Below are 22,606 nucleotides of genomic sequence, written 5' to 3'. Positions count from 1 at the left end.
ACTTTCAGCCATACTCAAGGTCCGTCATCAGCAAATCCAGGTGTCCCTCGTCATCCTACCGCCCATCTCTGTACATTCTGCTAAATTAACACATCCTTTGCAGACATCGCGAAAATATGCATAACCTCAACTGCTTATGAGGAACCGTTCCTCAACTCCTCCGCCGCGGTTCTCAAAACTTCAATGTTTTGAGTAAGGTTCTCGCGCGCTTCTCTGGTGCTGGAATCTTCTCCCGCAATGAGTCGCAGCTGGCTGTCTTCGAGGCCCATGATAAGATCAGGGCAAAAGATCTGAAGAGGACCATCTTTGGCATCGAGGAGAAAGTGGAATACAACCTGTTGGCAGATGACATCCATAAAGCGCTTACGCGCAACCTTGTAGTAGCTGAACAGGATATCGTGAATGTCGACCCGGACCTGTTCGGCGTTCGACCGATCTTGGGTCAGCTTAGAAAGCATCTCTTCCGTAACCCACCACCCTGACTCCTGGGTATCATCCAGGCTGGACTCTTTGCTGCCGATGACCTTCTGGAGTGTTTGCTTGAGCCTCGAAGCCTGGGCTGCTTGGAGATTGCTGTTGAAGTAGTGGTTCAACGTGTAGGGCTGGCCGTTCAACTCGACGTCAATGAGGAACTCGACATGGTTGATTGCACGTTGGTAAGCCGCTCTAAGCTTCTCTTTCAGAAGTCTATTGAATATGTTGGCGCGGAAGGTGACGTCAGGAAACTTCAGAGCAAGCAGCCGAGTGATGAACATGTGAACAAGCACAATCGCTCGGCTTGTATGTTGAAGAACCAGAGGCGCCCAGCTGCTGGCTTGCTCTCTGAAGACCTCGCCGAGGACAGAGCCACCAAACTGTTCTCTGCGTCAGCACCAAAGTCACATAAGAAAAGGGAATCTATAGACAATTCACAACGTCATATGGCGGTAGTTGGGGGAATATTTGTAATAGAGAAACAGGTAAGAACCACAAGAGAGGATCAAACTTACCGTTCCAAGCTCGGGTCCACGGGTTCTTCTGAAGGCGATCTCAATCTGTACCAGTAAAGAATCCTTACGAGGTTCAGGGCATCCGTAATTGAGCTCTCTCAAGATTCCATGCAAATCCTGCATGATGCCTTCCATCTCGCTTCCTTGACAGGACTCGAGTATTTGCAAGACAGGGGGGGGTTCCGGAGATTCGCTGTCGCTGCGTTCCCTCAAAAAGTCTAGTATGGCCGCGTTTCTCAAAGGTGTCGTTGAAGGTCTCCTGAAGAGCGACGACGTTGGTAATCAGTCGGAGCTGTTGGTTGTTGTCGAATATCTCCATCCCGCTGTAGTGACCATCCCGGGCTCGACGGGCAACGTCCTGGAAGTCTGAGCTCAGCTGTCCCAAGTATCGCCGCTGACTCTCAGGCCTGTCTCTCGGCGGGCCCATCGCCTCCAATGACTTGCTCGTGGTCCAGAGCTGACGCTCGACTTCAACCGCAACGTTCTTGAATTCCTTCTTTGAGACATCCCGCAGGAGATGGCGAAGGCGAAGACTCAAGCATTCGACGCCGACTCTCTTGGTGCATCGAAGTCTCGTCCAGGGCGATACAGAGAAGAACGCCTTTTCGAGGAGTTTCTTTCTCCTAATGTTAACTTATTGTCGTCTGAGCCGCGATTCTTCACGACGCAATACCCGAGACGCAGTGGGAATCGCTTGCCTTCGACGAGCTCGCAGACAATTTGCTGCATTGCCCGCTCTATTGCAAGGTCAGGCTTGGTGAGAACGCCCATCGTTCGGACTCCCTCAGGGTCGAACGCTTGCGCCATAGTGAGGATCTCTTGGGTAGCGATGTCGACATTGCAGGGGACTACAGCCAGAATAATGGTTCTCGGGCTTTTCATATAGCTTTGGACCATGTTCTTGACCAAGACGATGTCCTCGTCCGTGGTCCACCCAGAGGTAGCCGTTCTGAAGATGCCAGGCACATCAATTACGGTCAGATGGTTTTGCTGTATGGAGATTCAGTCTTGCTCGTGAGTTTCTGGAGATAAGAACACTCACATTAGGCCCACTGATCTCGATTTTCAGCGTGTCTTCTGCGAAGGTTGCTGTTCCATCGCCAAAGCCGGAAACGGCTTTCTGTCGAATTCCCATAACCTTGTTTGCCTATGTTCGAAAGTGTCAGAAAATCCTACAAATGATGCTGTCGTGACACGTACCTCACTGAAGGGCATTGGCCAGGTTCACTTTGCTTTTGCCGGTCGAGCATCGAAAACCCAAGAGCGTCTCCTTCCGGGCGTTGCTGGAGTTTGCGGCAGGAATGATGCTGATGACCACATTCTCGAAGTCATCACGGCGGCAGGTGATCTGTGTCGCGTATCTTGTGCAGAGCTCTGGCGCACGAGGGAAGGCGAAGCCCGTGACGCTCTCGAGGACGGAGCTCTTGCCAGAAGACTGGTCGCCGACGACGACAAGCTGCGGCAGCGCCACATGATCTGCCACGCCAATCTCGCGCAGTCGGTCAATGGTGCGCGCGTACCCGTCATCCCCGAGGGAGGTCATGGGTGCAGGCTGGTTACTGCCTGTCATGGTGGCAGCTCCCTGTCCCTTGGCTTAAGACGTATGTAACTGACTGAGTGGTGGACGCAGGGAAGTGTTCAATCGAAGGCGAGACAGCGTTGTTGAATGTTGAAAGAACGATGAATACTGGAGCAGGAAGCAGTTGATGAAATTGAAAAGAGGAGAAAGGGCAGAGTTGGGAGGACAAGTCCAGGGGAGAAAGGTATTGTGTCTAGACAACCTACCTTGCCTAGTACTGGGTTAATCAAGGATCGTTTCGCACATGATGGTTAGGTGTAAACGTCAAAATCTGCAGGTAGGTGCTGGCTCAAATGAGAACAATGTGAAGAGGGCAGGGCTAAGGAGCCTGGCCTCGTATCAACCGTTGCTGCTTCCTCTCTAATAAGTCTTAGTAACTTGAGGCAGGAGCAGGCTGGCCGCGGAAGGCACTTGCAACCCAGGGTGCATAAGGAACCTAGAGAAAGAAAGTAGGACTGACGCGACTGCTGTCTGGCTGTAAGTTCACTCGAGTGCGGAAGGTCAGCCAGTGTTACATAAAGATAATCCAGATGATGAGTGATGAGACAAATTGAATTCGCAGCAGATGCTATCCCAGTCAAGCCCTGTTTGCTCGTTGGCGGCGCTAATGAATATGCTACAATAATAACAAAAAAGAATAACACGGTGTGTAGTGTCGGTACCTGACTTGCTGCACTTTTGCCTCCCGTTCCTGGGTATTTCCTCAGCCGACTGTGGTCTTCTTCTTGTCCATGACCCCCTTCAACACCTTCAACTTCTCCTCCGTGACTTTGATCGCTTCCTCGATCTCCCTCTCATCCATGCGATCTTCTCTTACCCTCTCCTCAACCGTGATGGGCTCCATCGCTCTCTTGCGTGTCGAGATGTTGGGGTCATGTAACCTCTCCAATCCGACACGCTCCTCAAGCCACTCCCACAGCTCACTCTCCTCACGCCTCCACATCTCATCGTACGCGGCGAGGCGGTCGGGATAGCCGTACATGCGCATGTCGCTCGACGGTTGTCTGCCTGGCAGCCCAAAGCCGAACCAAGTAGCCACCAAAAGTCCAACCAGGAGGCCGTACATCATGTTGCCTGTTATAAGCGGCTTGACGATATCGAGGATCGGCTCCAGGATGCTACGGACGGGCTCTAACGGTCCCCAATCCTTCTTGGGAACATTCTTCGGACGGACTTGCTCGTCTTCGACATCTGTCGATGAGCCTGTAGCCTTGCCCTTCTTACCCCGCTTCTTGCCCTTGGCAGCACCACCTGCTGCACCTCCAGCGCGAGCCTTCGACGAAACGGCCGACTTCAGACTGGCAAAGAGATCTTTGCAGTAAGCGGTCTGACCTTCGTTCGCACCCTTCTCAATTGGGCCTGACGTTTGTTAGCTGAGCACTCGTAATTTAAGACTTTCTCTTGAGACTTACCCTTCAACCAACTCTTGCCCGTCCATTCGATGGTGCAGTTGGTCTGGACTCGGGTGGAGTTGTTCTCAGCCCAAGACAGGCAATACTTCGTCTTGACACTGAAAATGTTGCCGCTAGGGACGTCGGGTGTTTGAGTGACAACGTTCAGGTTGATCGACTTCTCAAAATCCAGACTCTCCAAGGTCTCAGTGACAAGACACTTGGTTTGCCTCGGACCAATAGCTCCGTTCAAAGGCTTGATGTAACTGAAGAAGCGTGACTTGTTCTCCAGCGTCAGACCCTTCTTGTCCTCCATCGTCAGCTCAGTGCACTTGGCCTCAACGGTGAGCCACTTGGACATCCAAGTGACCGATGCCGGACCGAAGAGCAGGTTGTACACCTTGCCGATGGGCGCGGGAATGACATCATCACCAACAACCTTCTCATAATGTGTGCCTGAGTCTCCGCAGTCCGTCGGCGCATGAGTGGCTGGGCCAGGGAAGTCATCGTTGGTGCTGGGTACACCCACAGCGTCCTTAACGACATCGGAAAGCGCGCCATTAGCACCGCCTGCACCTGACACCTTCCGTGAGACGGTCTTCTCTGTCTCGGGTTCGGGATTCATGTCTGTTGGCTGTGTTACTTCCTGGAGGTCTTCGTTGTCGTCGTCTTCATCGTAGACGTCGTCGTCGTCGCCTGACTCGCTGTCTTCCTCGCTTGCGTCGGACAGACTCGCGTCTTCTACTTCCGGGGCCACTACATCCGCGTCAACCTTCTCCGTTTTATCACCGCCAGTACCCTCCAGCTGCACTCCGTTCAAAGAGCTCTTCAGGGTCGGGTGACCAAGTTTCCAGATGTTGACAATTAGGTCATAGGTGGAGTCTCTACTTGTGAAACTAGCAAAGATGTGTTTCGCATGCAAGGTCGATATCATGAGTCCGTTCTTGAAAACTAGGGCCGTGCTCCGCTTCTCGACGCTTACGATCTCGTCAAAGCTCATGACGAGAGTGGTCGACCAACCGAGGATGTTGCTGCTGAAGCACAGGTGACCTTCGGATACGTATAGACGGCCGTGCGCCAAAATCTCGCGCTGCAAGGCACAGCTGTAATCTTCTATGAGGTAATCGTCATCGGGCACGCTTTTGAACAGTGCGTGGAAATCGCGGTTGCGCTTCTTGCTTGCGACGGCGAATCCGGTGAGTTTCGGGACGCTTGCGTTGGCTTGAGGATGAGCGAGAGACGCGTTAGCCGCAGCAATGGCAGCGCCAATTGTAGTTGCCGTACCTCCAGACACGGCGGAACTTCCCCGTTTACGATGGCGTCCAATGGCGCTTCGAATGCTTCCACTCCGTTGGATTCCCGAATTCCTGTCTTCATTGATGCTGCTCGATGGCGGCGTGCGGTCGCCGCCGCTTCCCGGATCGTGCAAGGATTGGGGTCTCGTAGAGGGCTGTCGGCCGTCGTCCGGTCCAAGGTCTCGGGTCGCAGCTACGTAAGCCGCATCGGTGGGAGCTGATTCGGATCTAGAGCGAGAATCGGTTGTGTCGGGGAACTTCGACGTGACGGGCGTACCGGCGACGCTTCCTGTATCTGTTATTCCTAGTTGGCTGAGGCTCAGCTCGCCAGACCCCATGGTCTTGACGGCGGGTTCCTTCTCCATGGCTGATCCTGTGAGGGACGGCAGGGGAGGTTCGACCTCGGGATGGTCTTCGATCTTGATGTCGGGAGGTCTCTGGGTCGTCTTATTCTTAGGAGGAGTTGGCCCGATGCCTGTGTTCTGTACTGCGCTGCTAAGTTGGGTCGCAGCGTTCTGCGCGGCTGAGAATACCGAGGAAAAAAAGCCGCCTCCTGGAGCGGGGGTGCCTGGATTGCTGGCCGAGTTTACGTCGGGGATGGGTGTCAAAGGAGCGTTTGTGATGTTGGAGAGCTTGCTAGGCCCAATACTACCAGAGTTTGATCTGCCCCTACGGTGAGCAATCATGTTACCCTGGGCGGAGCCACCATTCGTGTTGCCTGAGGCGGTCGCAGCTGCATCAACGGCGGGCTGCGGACCGGGCCCCGGTGAGGAGTGTGCGGAGGGAGCGCTGCGGTCGGTCGGGGTCGGCGGCGTGTTGACGATGACGGGAGTGCCCTTCTCGGGTTGGGGCGGGGTCGAGGGGACGTTGGTGTCGATCTTGACAGAGTTGTTCGTAGAAGCTCTGGAGCGGCGTCGCTCAGGAGAGTGAGATGTCGTCGTTACACGGGAGGATGCATTCGTCTTGTTTGCGGGAGTTGGTTGTGGCGCTTGTACTATCGGCAAAGGTGGGACGGGTGGCGCGTCGGTGAAGTCAAAGGACCTTGTAGTGGTGGTGAGGTCAGATGTTGAAGCTGCAGCTCGGCCTCGGTAGGCTACTCCGCGTCCAATGTCTCGGTCGGTGTCAGTGTCGTCACCGCCCGCACTCCTCTCGGGACTAGTGGTGGCACTTGGAGTCTTTTTTGACTTGAAAACTCCCCTAAGGCGGCCGACGGGTGAAGGTGACCGTGTTGTGTTTTTCTTGGGGGGCACAAGACTGGTAAAGCTGCGTTTGGAGCGCAGGGACGAATCTGTGGATTCGGCCGATTGCGTCCGCTTGGCTGAGTTGTTGGATGTGGATCGCGCCGAGGCGATCTCTGACAGTTGTTCGTCCAGTATCTGCGCTTGGGGTTCAGGCAAGTGAGTTGCCTGAACGATCGGGGAAGAAGTTGTCAAGTAACCTATTTGCGAAGGATGCGTCGAGATAGCATTTGGGCGGGAGGATCTAGCGAAGGGGGGGAAGAGAAGGTTAAGTTAGTTGGGTGCAATCATGGACGAGGAGCCTCGATCGAGGTGAGATGCGAGGTAAAGTAATAGATGGAGGCAGCAGTTAAGATGCGAAACGGAGGAGGCAGGAGAAACATGGACGGCCCTGTATCCGCCCCTCGCTTGAAAAGGAAATGGAACACTCGTCAGGAACACAGCGATTTGCTGAGACTGGACTGGCCTGGCCTGGTACACACACCTCACTTGCTGGTGCTGGTGCTGGTGCACTCGGTGCTGTGTGCTGATGGGACCCCCAGGCAGCGTCATACGGCGATTGCCGCAGAGAGTGGATGAGGAGCTGAGACCAAGCTCCAGCCATGCTCCAGTCCAGCAATGGAAAAGGGCGCGGCGGCGGCGGCCAGCCCCAACCCCGGGCCAGTCAGACTGTCAAGGCCGGGATGCGCCCCCCAACCTGCCGACTGATCGCTCCCTGAATGCTCTCCCCTCATCACACTCCCACTCTCCCACTCTCCTCCCCTGCCATTCCCCTAAAAGCTTAGGGGGGGACGTGGACTGGGGGCAGGAGTGAAAGCGAGGGAACGCGAGGAGAGGAGGCCAGGCCGCGCCGCGCCGTTAGTAGGTTCATCCAGCAGAGCGGAACAGCGTAGCAATCCGCCTCGTCACTCGATGGAGCCTACCACGACGACTTTTTTAGAATGCGCCACGCGAGAGACGTGGCCTTGCCAGGCAGTTGAAATGCGGCATCAGTGCGTCCGGATGCAGATGCAAAAGGGTCCGGTGCAGAACAGCACATGAAGCTGCCGCGGCGCACGGAGTTACATCAGACAGACAGGGAAGGGGGGAATTGGATATTAGGATTGGAGATTGGAGATTGGAGATGGGCATTGGGGGACTGAGAGAAGGAGAAAGAGGACAAGAACGACAAGGAGGAGGGGAATAAGCAATTGGATGCGCAGACAAGCAACGGCTGCCAAGAGTGAGACCCGAGATCTGGAGACTTGACACTCGTGAAGAAACTCGCAAAGAAGCAAGCAGGCAACGGGACAGAAACAGACACACTACTCACTTCTCCTCGGGTGTCTCGAGGGACACCATGCTGGCGTCGTCGCGGGCGTAGTTGGTGCTGGCACCGCTGGGACTGGGTTCGTAGTCGCGATCGTAGCTGTGTCTGTAGTCGCGGTCTGGGTCGGGAATGCCTGTCGAGCCGTCTCTTGCGAGGCTGTCCGTGTCATGCCCGTGGTCGTGGACGTAGGAGCCGCTGTCGCGTCTATGGGACGACTGGCTGACGTCGTCGTCGTAATAGTCGTCTTTTAGTGGTGGTGCCGCCGAGAGTGCTGAGAGCGAACTTGTGTCTGCTGGGGCCGTGACATCCTCTCCCTTAACTCCCAGCAGCAGTTGTGCCGTAGCTGCTGCTGCGTCTTCCTCTCGCGCTTCCTGCTTCCTGCGCCGGCGCTTGGCTGCGATGGATTTTGGTAGCAATTTCGACAACGCCCCTCCACTCTCCCCAGTGCTGTCCATCGTGGTTGGCTGGCTGGTCCGGCAGGCTGGATATCTGGGTCCTGATCCTCACTGCTCCTCCTCAGCTCCGGGTTCGTAAATACCGTAATGTCGTACTCTTTACGAGGGTTTGCGGGTTCGGTCCAGAGACTCCAGCACAGGCAGGCAGGTCCCGAAGTTGGCAGTTGACAGGCTGTCAGGAGCAATACGCGCACCGGACCCGACAAGTGGGCTCGAAGATCATGCTCTGAGGCGACAGGGAAATAAAGGTATTCCAACGAAATTAAGGTCGATGTGGTAGGGGTTCGGGTTGTCCTGTTTGGTGTTTGAAGTGTTTGATTCGAGGTTGTCGTTTCGATGTGATGTTGCAGTGCAAGGAAGGCGGCGATTAGTGCAAGGTACGGGTGAGGCAGAGCAGAGCTGTTCAGGTTTCCGGCCGAGAAGGTTCCTGATCCATGGATCGAATTCTGGATCTCGAGTTCCTAAAAAGAAGCAACGGGCGGCTTCATCTATGAATGACCTTGGAAGAGACCCGGGCAGGTTCGTTCAAATGCAAGGCAGCGGCCCAGACGACCGGTCCCACCTTGTATGCTCGCTTGCGACCTGCCCAGTCTAGACGTGGACGCTGCAGCAGACCACCCCGAGGTATTACGGTACGGCTACAATGGAAGCTTGGCCAACCCAAGCCGGAGCGCTCTCTCCTTGCGCGAGCGTCATCGTCACTGAAGGCGAAGGCAAATGCCTCGTACGGGCGGGCTGGGCCGGGGTAAACGGCCCCTACCTTACGGGAGAATCGCCTTGGCCCAAAGTGGGAGGAGCAGCATAAGTGGTCACCGTCTGGAGGCAGGTACAAGTTCCTGTTAGTGGGTCACCAATTCCTACGACCAACATGTACTGCGTATTCTACAGAGACGGACATCTGCATGTTATTGTGCCACAATGCCGTTGCACCCGGCGGAATAATGTCGATTGTTATTCGCCGTCCGATCTGGTGTTCTGCTGGTGCATCTGGGTGCACTCCAACCTGCATTGGTCCATTATTACGAGCGGCCTGGACTCCTGAAGAATTGGGAATCTGGGGCCGTCGACCGCCACTTCAGTGTTGCGATGGGTCCCTCAGGTGGTAATATTCCTTCCTCCACCCAGCCAGACCAAGTTGTTGCTGCTATTTTTGTTTTTAATAGCTTCTTTTCGCTTGCTTGGGTCATCCAGAATGCGAGTGCGGCTGCGCAGATTCCACCATCTCGGTAGCATATCCCCCTCGCACTCGCTTGGCTAGATCCTCTAGAGTTGGATCTCTCAAAGAGCGCTGCTTTCTCACCCCCTTAACAAGATCATGTACCGCCTCCGTCCTGGCCTGGATCGCATCTCACCTCATTCGCGAACTCCATTCTATCCGAGTGCGCTCGCATCCCACCTGCATGGTCTGCCGACTTACCCTAATTAGTGGACAGGCCGGAATGTTAGGTCGGGTAGTCGTACAAGTAGGTGGCAGCACGCTGTCACACTGATATCTTGCGGAGCATCATCCTCGTCGTCCTAGGTTCCCATCAATAATTCAACGACGGCCATCCGCGGCTCACGGCAGCCTCGGGGCGATGCACCCAACGCTCATCCCACCTCGCCACGTTATCCCTCGTCCCTCCTGTCGATAATGGTCGATGTATGCAAGTCTGGCAGATGGAAAATCCCAAGAGGGTTTCGATGGCTGGCCCGATCGGGGCCTGCTGTGGCCGCTGGGTTGCCTGTTTGGATCACCTGCTGGCTAAGGAACCCATAACTACGTCAGGGGCTCTGCAGGTTGCGAATGGTGTCTTGGGGAGGCTGCTGCGACTCTTGTGATAGGCCAGATCCTCCTGTGACAAGACAGACAGGACGCCGCGCCCCCGGGCATTGGACAATGTTAGAATCCTTCCATCCTCCGTCGCCCGGCGAGGCGCATGGCATGTACCTGTCTCTGCCATGTCTCTGGCTAAACTCAGAGGCACGCGACTGCCGTCACTCCAGAGGCCCTTACGCTGGGCTGATTCAAAGTCAGCCACATTTGTTTTCCCCGATGTTCAGCCCGTTGCGTCAAGTGGTGGCACAGGCATATCTCAGGTTTAGACTTTGAATGCTTTGCTGGCCAAGAAGCAAGCAGAACAGTCGACAGATGTCAATTGAGAACATATTGAACCGAGGCAGTGGTACGCATAACGACGTCTTCGCTGTCAAACTACGAACTCCGGAGGCGCCGGCCTCGCGGTGGAAAATTGACGGCCTCTCTTAGCTTCAGCATGGCTTTTCGGCTAACACTCATAATCTGATTCAAAACTGCATCATGAAAATGTCACCAGCAGAATTGACTCTGGACTTGCTGGTGACGTGGGAAGGGTGAACCTTGCTGCTCGTCATAGGTTGGCAGCGACCTTCACTGCTTACGTACTGTACCTGTTGCGCTCAGGTACTTTCCCTTGACCGACCGCTCCAGGCCCCCCATTGTGGCCACACGGCAATGACTTGCCGCTCCTGCACGCAGCACTCGCAGCACTGAGCAGGGCTACTTCCACCAGTCCATTCAGTGCAGTGCACCTGTTGGGGTTGCCACCACAAGAAAGAACAAGCGGGGAGGGAACAGGTGGAAGCTTCTTAGCGAAACTCTGGGGAAATCCTCCGTGACCGCAACCGCCAACCACCCAACATCCCAGCCCGCCAACGACCTCCCTGCCACCGTTTTAGATGCTCCGTGGCGGGCGCGTGACCTCCGGATCTTAGAGTCCCGTGTATGCGACACTACGAGAAAAGTATTCACACAAGCCCGATCGAAACGTTTGCCCGTCATCCCAAGAACCGCAATCGGCAAACCACATCGTCGCGGCTCCAATCATGGACGAGTCGCCGCTGGTCAAGGTAGCCTCATTCCCTTCGCATCATAATGTCTCTCCATGAATTGTCCTAACATGATATCTAGGCGCATGACCATGCCAAAGCCGCCTCCAACGCGACGCACCAGTCCGAGACTACGGTCGCAATCAACGAACATGCCCTCGCCGCGGGAGAATTCGCAAACGCCGCTCGTTCCACAGCCAGCCTCGAAGCGCTGCGCACCCTGAGGCTGCTGGAACAACACCACAAACATCTCTCTGAGCTCCTCAAGATCCCCCTCGACCGCCGCACGAGCCAGGCCTCCAATATCGACACCATCGACGGGAAGGCAGAGTCACAGGCCTCCGAGACGACCAGCATCTCCGCCTCGGACGATGCGCCAACCAAGTCAGAGACCGCCGGCAGCCCGGCTGCGACGGCCAAGCACCCTCCGTCCCTGACGCAGCCTCGTCGCTACCCCAGTCGCGAGATGACCTCGTCCATCGCGAGCAACCTCGCTTCGGCGCGCGGTATCAGGGGCGGCAGGAACCGCAGCCAGCCTATTCCGCCCAGCGTTACGAACGACCAGGCGCCGGGCAACATGGAGGGGCAGGCGAGGCGTGAGGGTTCGAGGGCCAAGATGCAGAATGTCTTGGACCAGTCAGGAAAGCCAGCTTGGATACCGCCGACGCACGCCGAACCGCAGCGCCAGGAGCCCAAGAAGACGGAGGAGGTCGCTTCTCCAGCCAGCGACGACGGATACTCGCGCTTCTACAATACCTTTGGCAGCATCATCAACCGTCTCTCGGCCCCCTTGGCCTTTGCCGGCCTGCCCTTGATCTCCGAAGAGTCTCCCGCCCCTGAACCAGTCGAAGTCCCCGAGCCAGCGCCCGTCAAGCGCAACAGACTCAAATCGCCAGCGACCACGGCCGAACCCGACCTCTCGAAGATCTACTCGCGTAACACCCTTCGTGCCCTCTCCGCAAACAACCCCAACGACTCCTTCTACGTCGTCCCCACGAGCGGCCACACGGTCTCCTACGCCAACATTCTCAACTTTGCCGACAAGGAAAAGCGTCGTATGGAGGCCTCCCTCCACGGAGTCGGCAGCCTCATCGAAGACGACGAGGAAGATTTCGTCGACGCACGCGAGACCCCTTCCGCCCCGGTCTCCCCCGGTGCGAAGCGCCGAGGCGGCAGGACCCGCTCCGAACGCGACCGGGCTGAGGAACATCGCCTCGAAAACGAGTGGCTGAAAGACACGCTCGACAAGCTCAGCAAGCGTCTTCACGCCTTCGAGGCCAGCGCGCAGAGCTCCAGTATGGCTCTGGCAGAGAGCATGCGCCTCCGCCCGCCCGCATCGCCATCGGGACTCGGCGGGGCAGGCAGCGGCGCAGGTGACGCGGTGTTGCGAGCACGTAACAAGGATCTCGAAGAGCAGCTTGCGCTCGCGATAGAGCGCATGGAAGCCCTGGAAAAGGAGAACAAGACGATGGCCCGCACGCTGGAGAAGTACCGCGACAAATGGGACAAGCTCAAGGCGGGCGCGAAGGCAAGGCGGCAGGCGCAGGGTTCGGCTGAAGTCGCCGCTCAAGAGGCGGAGGAGACGGGCGGTAGCTAAAGGCGCGGTATCTTTCATGAACTTCTTGATTTTGAACGGTAGCGAAAAACAGGATCGACAGCGTTGTTGTACATAGCGTGTATGCTGGGGTATCTACCTCGACACTTTGAATTTCAACATCAAACAAATCCTCACCCTTCCGCCTCAACGTGATCCCCGTTCCACCAGAAACTCACACTAAAACTCACACTCACACTCCTCACATAATGCCACCACCCCATCGGAATATACAACACGTCCCCCTTCTCAAGCACGCAGTCCCAGTACCGCAGCCCCCGGAACTCCTCCAGCTCAATCGCGTCCCGCCCCTCCGCGTCCTCGTCCCACCCCTCCACGGCGCCAACGTCAAACCCGCTCGTGTTCGACATGTCCACCTCCTCCTCCCCGCGCGGACACAGCGCCTCGGAGTCGTGCGGCGCGTACAGCCGCAGGTACTTGTCCCCGACGACCTGGCAGAGCAGGTTATGGTACCCGTCCGTGTGCAGCGGCGTGATCGTCCCCGGCGGGCCGAACCACGCGTTCACCAGCGGCAGCGCCAGCTCCGGCTTGTCCTTTGAGGGGTCGAGCGGGTGCGGTGGCGGGGCGGTGAAGCAGTGGTCCGGCGTGAGGATGTCGTTCTGCAGGTGCGGGAGCTGCGTGAAGAGCTCGTGCTGCGCAAGGTACGTCGTCTTCCCCTTCTCGCCGGCAATCCGCCCCAGCAGCTCCTTGAACGGGATGAGCTCCTGCGTCCACCCCTCGTCGACGTAGCTCCGCCCGACCTCCACGGGCACCAGCCGCCGCCCGCCGCACGTCCTGCTCATCAGGTACGCCGGGCTGTCCCACGGCCGGCCCGACAAGGCGGGCCACTCCGTCAGCAGCCCCTTCAGCACCAGCGGCTCCGGCCCGAGATCCCCCGCCGAGTCGAGGTACCGCTGGAACCCCGCCATGGACATGCCCTCCGCGACCTCGATCGGCCTCGTCACGGGCGGCGTGAAGACCCTCTCCGTCGGGAACGTCTCCGGCAACGACGCCGCGGCACCCTGCACCGGGGCATCGAGGTACGAAAGCAACCTCTCGATAACCCTCCTGCCCCTCCTCCTCCCCGCGCCGCCAGCGAGAATGAGAGCCTTATCCAGCACCCCGACCAGCTCATCCAGCAGCTCTTCCTCCGCCGCATCGTCGCTTGCTGCGCCCGTCGTGACAAGGACGACAAACTTCATCAGGCTCAGCTCCGTATATAGCGCCCTCCAACAAAACGGCAGCTCCGCGTATACAAAATCGTAGAACCGCTTATACGTCCTCGCGAGCTCCTCGTCGAGCAGGCGGATCATCTCCGCCGCTTCCTCTTCAGCAGGCGAGCGTGCCAGGGCCAGCGTGCGACGTGCGAGCTCGCTGTACCACTCGAAAAGATCTTCGGTGAGAGCGTGTACGCCGTCTGCCTTCAACGTCTCGTCGTCGCCTACGGCAAAGTCCTCTGGGCGAGAGGACGCCATCCCGAGGGCTAGGTCTGTGCATTCTTGGATGAGGGTGGGGTTGCTGAGGGTGTTCATATTTCTGGGGCCGAAAAAGCCATTCAAAGAACAGATGGAAGTCGCAACGCCTTTCTCGATGTGAAAAGTGAGTTTGTGGATGAGAAGCAGCGTGTGATGTGAGTGTTGATGGTGAGATGTAATAGGTTTGAGTTGCGCCAAGCGGGTCCGTCTTAAGAAGGTGCTGGTGAGCTCGTGCCAGATGGGACGACCTGTCAGCCAACAGCATTACACCCCTCAACCCATTGATCAAAACATCAAGGAGAATTGGTCATGCAAAAGTCAATTCAAATACAGTCCATGCGACTTTCCATACGTATCACAAGCTTCGTGAATGCCGTATCTCGTTGTATTGCGTTGATTCGCTCTGTACTGAAAGGGGTTCTGTATACTCTAACATGTCCATACTCCTACAATACCGTCTTGACGGCCCTCGACCAGGTACCCGTCCTTAACACGTACACGTTCTACAACGGCAGGCGTCTTGTTGTCGTCTGCTTCCGCAATGCCGGCGCCGCATTCCCACTGCCGGCCCTCTACCTTATCGTACACTTTCACGACGTCCTCGCCCGCCGCGCTGACGATCCTCCTCTCGTCAAACATCATGCTGGTGACTGCGTTATCGTATGCGTACGCGTCGTAGATGGATCCTGTACGGAGATCCCATATCTGGTCTGGTTAGCCGGGTTCTCTTTCGCAATCATGGAAGAACTTACTCTAATGCTTCGGTCCATGCTACCGGTAACAAGGTGAACGTCGTCGAATTGCAAGCATGTCACCGGGCCGGTGTGTCCCACCAAGCTTCGGTGGACCTGGCCGCTTCGCAGATCCCATAGACGAACCATGCCATCGGCGGTACCACAGGCCAGAGCTGTCTCAAACACTTGCAAAGCCCCAATAAAGTGGGCCGTCTGCGCCGGCGCTCTACTCGTCTGCCTCCAAGAGCTGTCGCTGCCAAAGTTGGCAGAAGCCTGAGCTGCTGCCCACATAACATCGAGAGTTTGCACGCAACGTCCGTTTTCAAGGTCCCATTGCCGCAGAGTTTTGTCTGCTGAACCGGAGACTAGGATATCGTTTCTGAAGTGAAGGGCCGTAATTTCGTCAACATGTGATTGCAGGGTGTAAAGAGGACAGTCCCTCATGCTTCCCGCAGGAGGTTCAACTGGGCTGTCGTCGGGGTTCTCAAATGCGATTCCATCTTCGTCATCGTCGAATTGGCTGCCGTGAGGGTCGTAGTGAGCCTTGCTAAGATCCCACAGACGAATTGTAGCGTCCATACCACCGGTCACCAAGAAGTTGTCTTCGACCTGCAGCGTTCTGACCGATGCGGTGTGACCTTCTAGCAAACCGATGCAGCGTCCCGCGTTGAGATCCCAAACCTTTATCGAGTCGTCCATAGCCGAGGTAACCATAGTTCCAAAGGGTGCGTCAAAGTCGAGAGCCGTAATAGTGTCCTGGTGGGCGCGAATTTCCCTGATGGCGGTGCCCGGTTCAAAATGCTCGTGCAATATCGGCATAGATTTTCGGCGAACAACCTTCTTCTTCTGTTTTGATGCCGGGGTGTTGGATGCGGACGGCAGCTTCTCGTAGACGGATTGCGACATGAAACCGGACTCATCCTGATCGCCGGCAAGGTCCTCCTCAGTCTTTGTAGGTGTGTTGATAGCAATTGATTCCGCTTCGTCGAAGAGCTCTTGCGCTTCTTCTAATCGAGCTTCGGTGTCCATAACTGTGACGGGTTAGCTGAAGGTCATAAGCTGTGCGCGATTCCACCTACGGTCGTGTTCCAGCATTGTCTCTTCCTGCTCCAGATTCGCTAGCCTGTCCAGAATAATCCGTCGCATGCCGTGCAAGTTCGCAATCTTGTTGTCAATGTCACGAATCTCGCTGCTGGCCATGTTCTTACGAACACCCAGCATTTCGAGCTCGTGCATCATCGACGCCTTGTCTTTTTTCAGATTTTGCAGCTCCTGGGGTGTGCCGGGGGTATGTGCCGTCTCGTCCAGCAACTTCCTGCCCCTCGAAACCCGCCTCCGGTGCTTCCTGCCCTCTTCCGTCAATTCGGGGAAGCTAGCTTTGAAGCCCTGGAACAGAGAAAAGGAATTGTCGCCCTCGGGAATGTTGGCCAGGAGCTCATCGGGAAGGTACGTCAAAGCGCGGTGCTGGATCTCCGTCTTGGAGAGCTTTGAGCGCACCAAGTCGGTCGGGGTGGTCTTCGCCATCGAGAACATGCTGCGCTGGACATTGGGTCGGCGCAGCTGTTTGTGGACCTCGGCAAGGGCGCCATGGTAATGGCCATGGCCGTTGCCACTCTGCTCGGAAAGAGGACCGATCAAATGGCTCGCGGTGGTGGTGACCTTGCGCCCGAATGCTTCTATGCCACGGGTCTGAGGGGGATTATTATCAGCACTGGATCAGGCCACGATACCGGCCAAGTCGATGCCGCCGGGGGGTCACGCGAGTGGCAAGCGTGACTTACAGACAGGACCGACTGGTCGTCTCCGGCATCGTCGTTGAAGCCATACTGGTCGTTATCCTTATCCGAGGCGGCCATGCGTACGTATTCTCCGGGTCAATACGCGCGACAATGGTGGCACAAGGGGGATGAGGTCGAGGTCGGAGGGAGAGGAGAAATGGTGTAGGTTGCAGAGTTGTGGAAACAGCTCCGGGTCGGTGGTGGTTTTCGACAAGGTCAAGTTTTGTTGTCTCGGCCAAGAATCGACTACGTATCCACACACCAGACAAGATCCCGGCAATGACCCGGTTGGGGTCGGTTGTGACCGTCCCAGGCTCAGTTGTGTGTGTCCAGTGTGTGTGCGCCCGCGAATGACGAAGGCGCTAAAACCCGAGGAGCTCCTGCACGTAGCAGGTGCACCTCTCCCGTCTCTGGTGCGGCGTGCCCCCTCAGCTGGACCTGGGCCAGTTCCAACCTAGGCCAGCCAGCAGGTCACCTCAAGGTCGGGTGGACACTCCGACTTCTGGGCAGTGGGCGGGCTTCCGACGTGGCTGCCTCCAATCCGCTAAGCTGCTTTTCCATTAGCGACCACAAGGCTCGAAAACACGCTCAAGACGCTGAAGGTTGCAGCGCCCGCACTTTTGGTCCTTGGAGCGGCGTGGATGGTCCGGGCTTTCTTCCAGCGACCGGACGGGACCTCCTGAGCAGTGAACAGCGAGCTGCTGCTGGAATTGACATGTCGCAGGGGGTCCTGATTGGTGCCCGCCGGAAGCGACCCCTGTGCCTGTGCTGCAGGTCCTTTTTCCCGTCAACGAGATTGGCACAGCCTTGTTCGCTCTGAAGGCAGTGCTGAGATGAGATCTTTTTTTTTTTTTCTCAGTTGGCACCTTTCCCCTTTTGCGCCGGCGTCATCGGCCTTGGCTCCTCTCCAAGCAAATCTTACCCCAAGATTTTGTGACTCGACGATAACCAGCCCGGATGCGTTTCTCTCACCAGCCAGACCCCCAACCGCCAATTTTGCGCCAGAACAATCCTCACGGCCCGGTCTACAATATCTCTTCTGGTTTCCAGTCAATTGACGACGAGATGGACTCCCTTATCGACTTATCGGACCCCTCCAAGGCGCTGGACCTGTCCCGCATCCGGTACCAGTTGATGTATGTCAACCCAAACTCCCCGACAAACAGTATCTACGGCAACAACTGATAATGTAACCCAGCCGTCTTGAGGACACCATCACCTTCCACCTCATCGAACGAGCCCAATTCGCCCTCAACAAGACCATCTACGTCCCCGGCGCATTGGATATCCCCAATAGCGAGCTCAGCTTCATGGACTGGTACCTGCGCGAGCAGGAGAAGCTGCAGTCCATCATCCGCCGCTACGAGTCCCCCGACGAGTACCCCTTCTTCCCGGAGGCCCTCCAGAAGCAGATCCTCAAGCCCCTGCACTACCCGCGCATCCTGCATCCCAACGACGTCAACGTCAACGACAAGATCAAGAAGTTCTATGTGGATACCTTCCTCCCCGCACTCTGCCCCGATTTCGGCCGAGAGGACCGCGGCGAGTCCCAGGAGAACTACGGCTCCTCGGCAACCTGCGATATTGCCTGCCTGCAGGCCCTGTCACGCAGGATACACTTTGGAAAGTTTGTTGCCGAGAGCAAGTTCCAGTCGGACCCGGAAAAGTACACCGCGCTTATCAAGGCCGAGGACCGCGACGGCATCGGCGCCGCCATCACCAACGCCGCCGTCGAGAAGAAGGTCCTCGAGCGCCTGCGCCTCAAGTGCCTCACCTACGGCACCGACCCGTCCATCGGCGCGGGTCCCGAGAATCAGGCCAAGATTGACGCCGACTCCGTGGTCGCCCTGTACAAGGATTTCGTGATACCCCTGACCAAGGAAGTTGAGGTAGAGTACCTGATGCAAAGACTAGAGCCGGTAGAGTAGACTTTTAAAATGAAATGCTCGAAATGATTCATGACTTTTATTTTCATCCCCTCTATTGGCCGGGGTTCATGTACTTCTCTACCGCCTGGACCGCGCCCTCCCACTTGCTGGCCTCGATCAGGATCATGTAACCGTGCGACTTGACGCCCATCTCCTGGAATGCGCGCTTGCTATCCGCGACGGCCTGGTCGTCGTTGGTGTAAGAAAAGGAGCCGTGTGCCGTCGCGTGCTTCACGAAAACCTCGTCCTCGGGGTGGAAGTGCCACATGGCGGCGTCCGCCTTGGCCTTCTTGCCCTTCCTCTCCGTCTCGGTCAGTGTTGACTCAATCTCCTGGTACGTCTTGGAGAGGATCAGGTAGTGCGTGAACTCGTACGGCTCCTTGTCCTCGACAGCAGCCTCGATCTCATCGACGAGCATGCGGTACATCGGTGGCGCGATCTCGGAAGGCATGTTGATGAGCCTCTCGCCGAGAATCAGGCCGACCTGTGCGCCGCCGTTGATGAGGTTAGGGATAGGGGCCAGGGCCTCATTTGTCTGCGCCTTCTGAATAAGGTACTTGGCCAGATCGGCCATCTCGGGCTTCTGGCTGTGCTCCTTGATGTTGAGCGCCGTGATGAGAGCGTAGGCGTCGTTTTCCTTGCTGTCGACCTTGACGGTTGAGCCGATGGTGGGTTGCGACAGGATCAGGTCGGCGAGGCCAGAGATGTTGAAGAGCGTCGCATCGACGTCAAGGAGTTGGCGCAGCAGCGTTTTGGTGCCGTGGAAGTCGACTTCGGGGTCGAAGTTAAACCACTCAAAATCGACGTTGACGACATCGAAGTCCTAATTTTGTGAGCTTTACTTTTAGGGAGAAACGATGAGATCTCTCACCTCATCGTCGGAGGAGTCCTCGTCCATCCTGTCGGCGACATCGTCGGCGGGCTTCTCCTCTCTTTCTCTCTTCTTACCCATTCTGAAAGTCTGTGTTGAGATACTGAACGTCGGAGTAGTAGGCCTTGGTAAATTTAAGGCCGCGGTCTGAGACTTGTCGCAAATGTACTTGCAGCTGGATGAGTGTGAGAACGTCACTGGCACCCAGATGGCCAGACCTGGTCGGTGAAGATGAAATTTTTGGTGGGGGTGCCCCTCACTAAGCCGCTTTGGGACGAAAGCCTCTCTTATCGATAACGGTCCTGTCTCCCCTACGGATACCTGATGTAGAGTTGCTGGTTCCAATTTACAATATTCTTGACGGCTAAAGCAACATTCATGGACACCGCGTCGCGGCGTCGCGGAAGTGGCATAGCCATGTTTCATCGCAAAGTTGCGAATATCTAGTTTCCTGGAGTAACGTCATGCTGATTTCTGCGCTGATGTGATGGAAACTGATGCTCGCTCATTTTGTCTCGGACCCTTCTTCGAGGTTTCCTATCCCACGTCTCCCCGTGGTAATATTTTTTGATAGCTGTCTGATGCCAAGTGGTCTGAACTTGGCCCTCTGCATCACTTTGCGTAAGCCTCTGGCTCTCAGTGGTTGCTCATCTGCATGCGACCTCTGAGAACCAGGAATGCTGGAAACTCGCAACAGAGGATAATCATGCAGTTAACATTGCCGCTGCTGGAGCGACTGCTGCATCTGTTGTGACTGACAATACTGCGCCAGAAGGAGAGAATATACGAGGTTTGGATGTTGAAATGAGCAATGACTCGGTGCCGCCGATTTCTAGTGTACTGCAGCCTGCGACCTACGAATTCAGAACTACGATACGACCTCTGATCTAAAGCATCATCCCCAGCTTCTGTACCCAGACCCTCCTGTCGGACAGCTGACCGTAACACCGAGTGGTGTCCATTCTCTATCTTACAGCTTGACCATGTGTGATCTATCTAATCTGGGCTGCGTGGCTCAGCAGGTATGCCTGGACTTGGGGATCTTGCATTGAGGCCTCTTCTGCCTTTGATGCCCGGCAGGTGCCGTCTCAAATGAATCGCAACTGACATTGTGGTTTACATAGTATCACCGACATCCTTTATATAGGCAAGGGAACCTCCGACCTTAACAGCCACAGTCAGGCCCTTCTTGGCGTTTGTTCCAGCCGCAGTTAATAGTTAAGGCCACCACCGAGCGGGCGCGAATCGTTCGCGCTCATATTACCGCTTTATAGGCAAAACTGAGTCTAAACTCTAAGTAAGGTGCTTGAGGGCGGGCTCATCCGTCGTCTATTGACAGGAGCGGGTTGATCCGTCATTATTTAATATAAATAATTAGATCAAACGACGTGTCTGGCAGACCATGCTGGTACAGATATCGTACTCCCGTTGACTTTCATCGAAAAATGCAGTTCTTGACTTTCTTCTCCTGTGTCGCCGCCGCGACAGCGGCTGCAACAGTCCGTCGTGACGCCGGAGCGGTCGATTCCAACCTTCATAGCAGAGCTCTGTCCTGCAACGCTTGCGTGTAAGTTCACTGAGATCTTGGCGACAAACTCGATCGTAAACTTAACACCGGGGTAGAACCACTGTGAAGGGCTCGTCTACAACAATTTGGGGCCCTTTTCCATTCTCTTTCGATAACGGAGGACCGGTCACGGACACGATCTACGAGGGCTGTACTGTTACGATCGACCGCAAGAGCGCGACGGACTGTAGCAAGTGGACCGTGAGGGCTGGGGGTGCGTGTGGAGATATCACCAAGCAACAGATTTGCTGAGAGATGCGACGATACCTACATCGGATGCTTGAATAACAAATCTAGTTCAACCAAGACAGGGAGGACGGTATCCCCATAGAAGTTCGCCAGCATGCATAGCAAGAAACACACAACATTTCGGAACCCTCGCTGCCTTCTCATGACCGAATCCATGAGAATTGACTGTCTAAGTGAGATTGAGGACGTGAACCCTTTTTGCGAAAGGTGCAGTTCCAGTCACGGCCTAGGAACATTTCCCGAGCTAACTTGCACATTCCAAGCGCCCGCCAAGAGTAGCCTGTTGAAAGTACCTTACATATGGTTGATCTGCCGCCAACTGCATGCCTTCGGCTCAAGAGCCAGCCAATCCCAATGCTGAGCCTAATTATGCCATTCAAAAGCTGCGCAACTGCGCACTCCTCAAGTACGCGGAGCGTCGAGTTCGAAAATCACATATACGTTAAACCGTGGGCCGGCTTGAAGTTCTGTCGTTCTTCACGTTCACATTTACCACGCTTCCGTCCAGTATATCTCATTCGCACATGTTTTAAGATGGCTAGGGGAACCGCGCCTCAACAGGATGAGCTTCCTTTCGACCCTGCGTATGACGGGTGCACTGATTGGAACGCGATCGTATGGGGTACCCCGCGATACCGCCCACGCGTCTCACGAGACTCAGGCATCCCGATAGCAAATGAATCCACTGCGCATAAACGCCGTGTCGCAAACCAGTCTTCAAAGGTCGTAAACCCAGAACGGAGGAACCTTTTTACCACGAAGAGCGTGGGAAATGGTAGCACGTACAAGCCTTGCCAGCTTACTTCCCTCGAATCCAACGTAAGGGACAGGTCTCAGCAAAGAGTTCCCAGCTAATCTCGCAGCGCCTCCAAAGGGTGTTGGATAAGGTATTCGGGCCACGCAGTAACAAGAGCAAGCCAGTGGATGCCAACGACGAAAAGAAGCTCATGCAACATATAGCGGTCATGGAGCGTCTCGGAGCACGTTTCGATGTTGAGTGCAACATGGAGAGGTCACCGAATCAGGCGCATAAGAAAAGCAGCAGAGGCCTTTTTGAAGCACACCATCCTCCCACGCATTCACCCACACAGAATCAGCCCTCAGACTCCTGTCATCGTCGGACAGAGTCCGGAACTCAACACGCGGATCTTAGCCTCCATTATCAGAAGGTTATTGAGTATCACGACCAAAGAATATTGGGGGGCCACGACGATAATACACCTGCTAAGCATCAAGTCGTTTTGCCGGGCGAGGCGCCAACGATAGGCGATCATGATCATTCGGCTGGGACCCCATCGCCTCCTAGC

General features: G+C 56.0%; 8 protein-coding genes across 8 annotated transcripts; 2 read left to right on the top strand and 6 right to left on the bottom strand.

Moving 5' to 3' along the window:
• Nucleotides 1–134: 134 nt before the first annotated feature.
• Nucleotides 135–2,559, bottom strand: CGGC5_v005503 (Interferon-induced GTP-binding protein Mx; the record flags this gene model as incomplete). Its single annotated transcript, XM_066151460.1, has 6 exons — nt 135–854; nt 990–1,034; nt 1,144–1,612; nt 1,663–1,979; nt 2,032–2,136; nt 2,218–2,559. 6 exons carry the CDS (start codon nt 2,557–2,559, stop codon nt 135–137), a joined length of 1,998 nt encoding a protein of 665 aa, XP_066009109.1.
• Nucleotides 2,560–3,271: 712 nt separating this feature from the next.
• CGGC5_v005502 (uncharacterized protein) lies at nt 3,272–7,096 on the bottom strand (the record flags this gene model as incomplete). The annotated part of the gene is made up of 4 exons (XM_066151459.1): nt 3,272–3,927; nt 3,981–5,180; nt 5,244–6,630; nt 6,977–7,096. The coding sequence occupies 4 exons, from the start codon at nt 7,094–7,096 to the stop codon at nt 3,272–3,274; spliced, it is 3,363 nt and encodes a 1,120-aa protein (XP_066009110.1).
• Nucleotides 7,097–7,800: 704 nt separating this feature from the next.
• On the bottom strand, nt 7,801–8,256 carry CGGC5_v005501 (uncharacterized protein; the record flags this gene model as incomplete). The annotated part of the gene is made up of 1 exon (XM_066151458.1): nt 7,801–8,256. The coding sequence occupies one exon, from the start codon at nt 8,254–8,256 to the stop codon at nt 7,801–7,803; it is 456 nt and encodes a 151-aa protein (XP_066009108.1).
• A 2,844-nt stretch (nt 8,257–11,100) lies between these two features.
• On the top strand, nt 11,101–12,700 carry CGGC5_v005500 (uncharacterized protein; the record flags this gene model as incomplete). Its single annotated transcript, XM_032035081.1, has 2 exons — nt 11,101–11,124; nt 11,186–12,700. The coding sequence occupies 2 exons, from the start codon at nt 11,101–11,103 to the stop codon at nt 12,698–12,700; spliced, it is 1,539 nt and encodes a 512-aa protein (XP_031885865.1).
• Nucleotides 12,701–12,831: 131 nt separating this feature from the next.
• Nucleotides 12,832–14,229, bottom strand: kdm8-1 (Lysine-specific demethylase 8; the record flags this gene model as incomplete). The annotated part of the gene is made up of 1 exon (XM_032035080.1): nt 12,832–14,229. The coding sequence occupies one exon, from the start codon at nt 14,227–14,229 to the stop codon at nt 12,832–12,834; it is 1,398 nt and encodes a 465-aa protein (XP_031885864.1).
• Nucleotides 14,230–14,601: 372 nt separating this feature from the next.
• mdv1 (Mitochondrial division protein 1) lies at nt 14,602–16,762 on the bottom strand (the record flags this gene model as incomplete). Its single annotated transcript, XM_032035079.1, has 4 exons — nt 14,602–14,877; nt 14,925–15,937; nt 15,986–16,595; nt 16,688–16,762. 4 exons carry the CDS (start codon nt 16,760–16,762, stop codon nt 14,602–14,604), a joined length of 1,974 nt encoding a protein of 657 aa, XP_031885867.1.
• Nucleotides 16,763–17,749: 987 nt separating this feature from the next.
• Nucleotides 17,750–18,612, top strand: ARO7 (Chorismate mutase; the record flags this gene model as incomplete). The annotated part of the gene is made up of 2 exons (XM_032035078.2): nt 17,750–17,820; nt 17,883–18,612. 2 exons carry the CDS (start codon nt 17,750–17,752, stop codon nt 18,610–18,612), a joined length of 801 nt encoding a protein of 266 aa, XP_031885866.2.
• Nucleotides 18,613–18,664: 52 nt separating this feature from the next.
• On the bottom strand, nt 18,665–19,564 carry BCP1 (the record flags this gene model as incomplete). The annotated part of the gene is made up of 2 exons (XM_032035076.1): nt 18,665–19,435; nt 19,484–19,564. 2 exons carry the CDS (start codon nt 19,562–19,564, stop codon nt 18,665–18,667), a joined length of 852 nt encoding a protein of 283 aa, XP_031886033.1.
• Between the last annotated feature and the right edge of the window lie 3,042 nt (nt 19,565–22,606).

The sequence above is a fragment of the Colletotrichum fructicola genome (assembly GCF_000319635.2).
Source record: "Colletotrichum fructicola Nara gc5 chromosome Unknown KSG_Nara_v1_contig03, whole genome shotgun sequence".
Lineage (NCBI taxonomy): Eukaryota > Fungi > Ascomycota > Sordariomycetes > Glomerellales > Glomerellaceae > Colletotrichum > Colletotrichum fructicola.
Note: the sequence above shows the minus strand (reverse complement) of the source record. Positions and strands in the feature narration are given on the sequence as shown.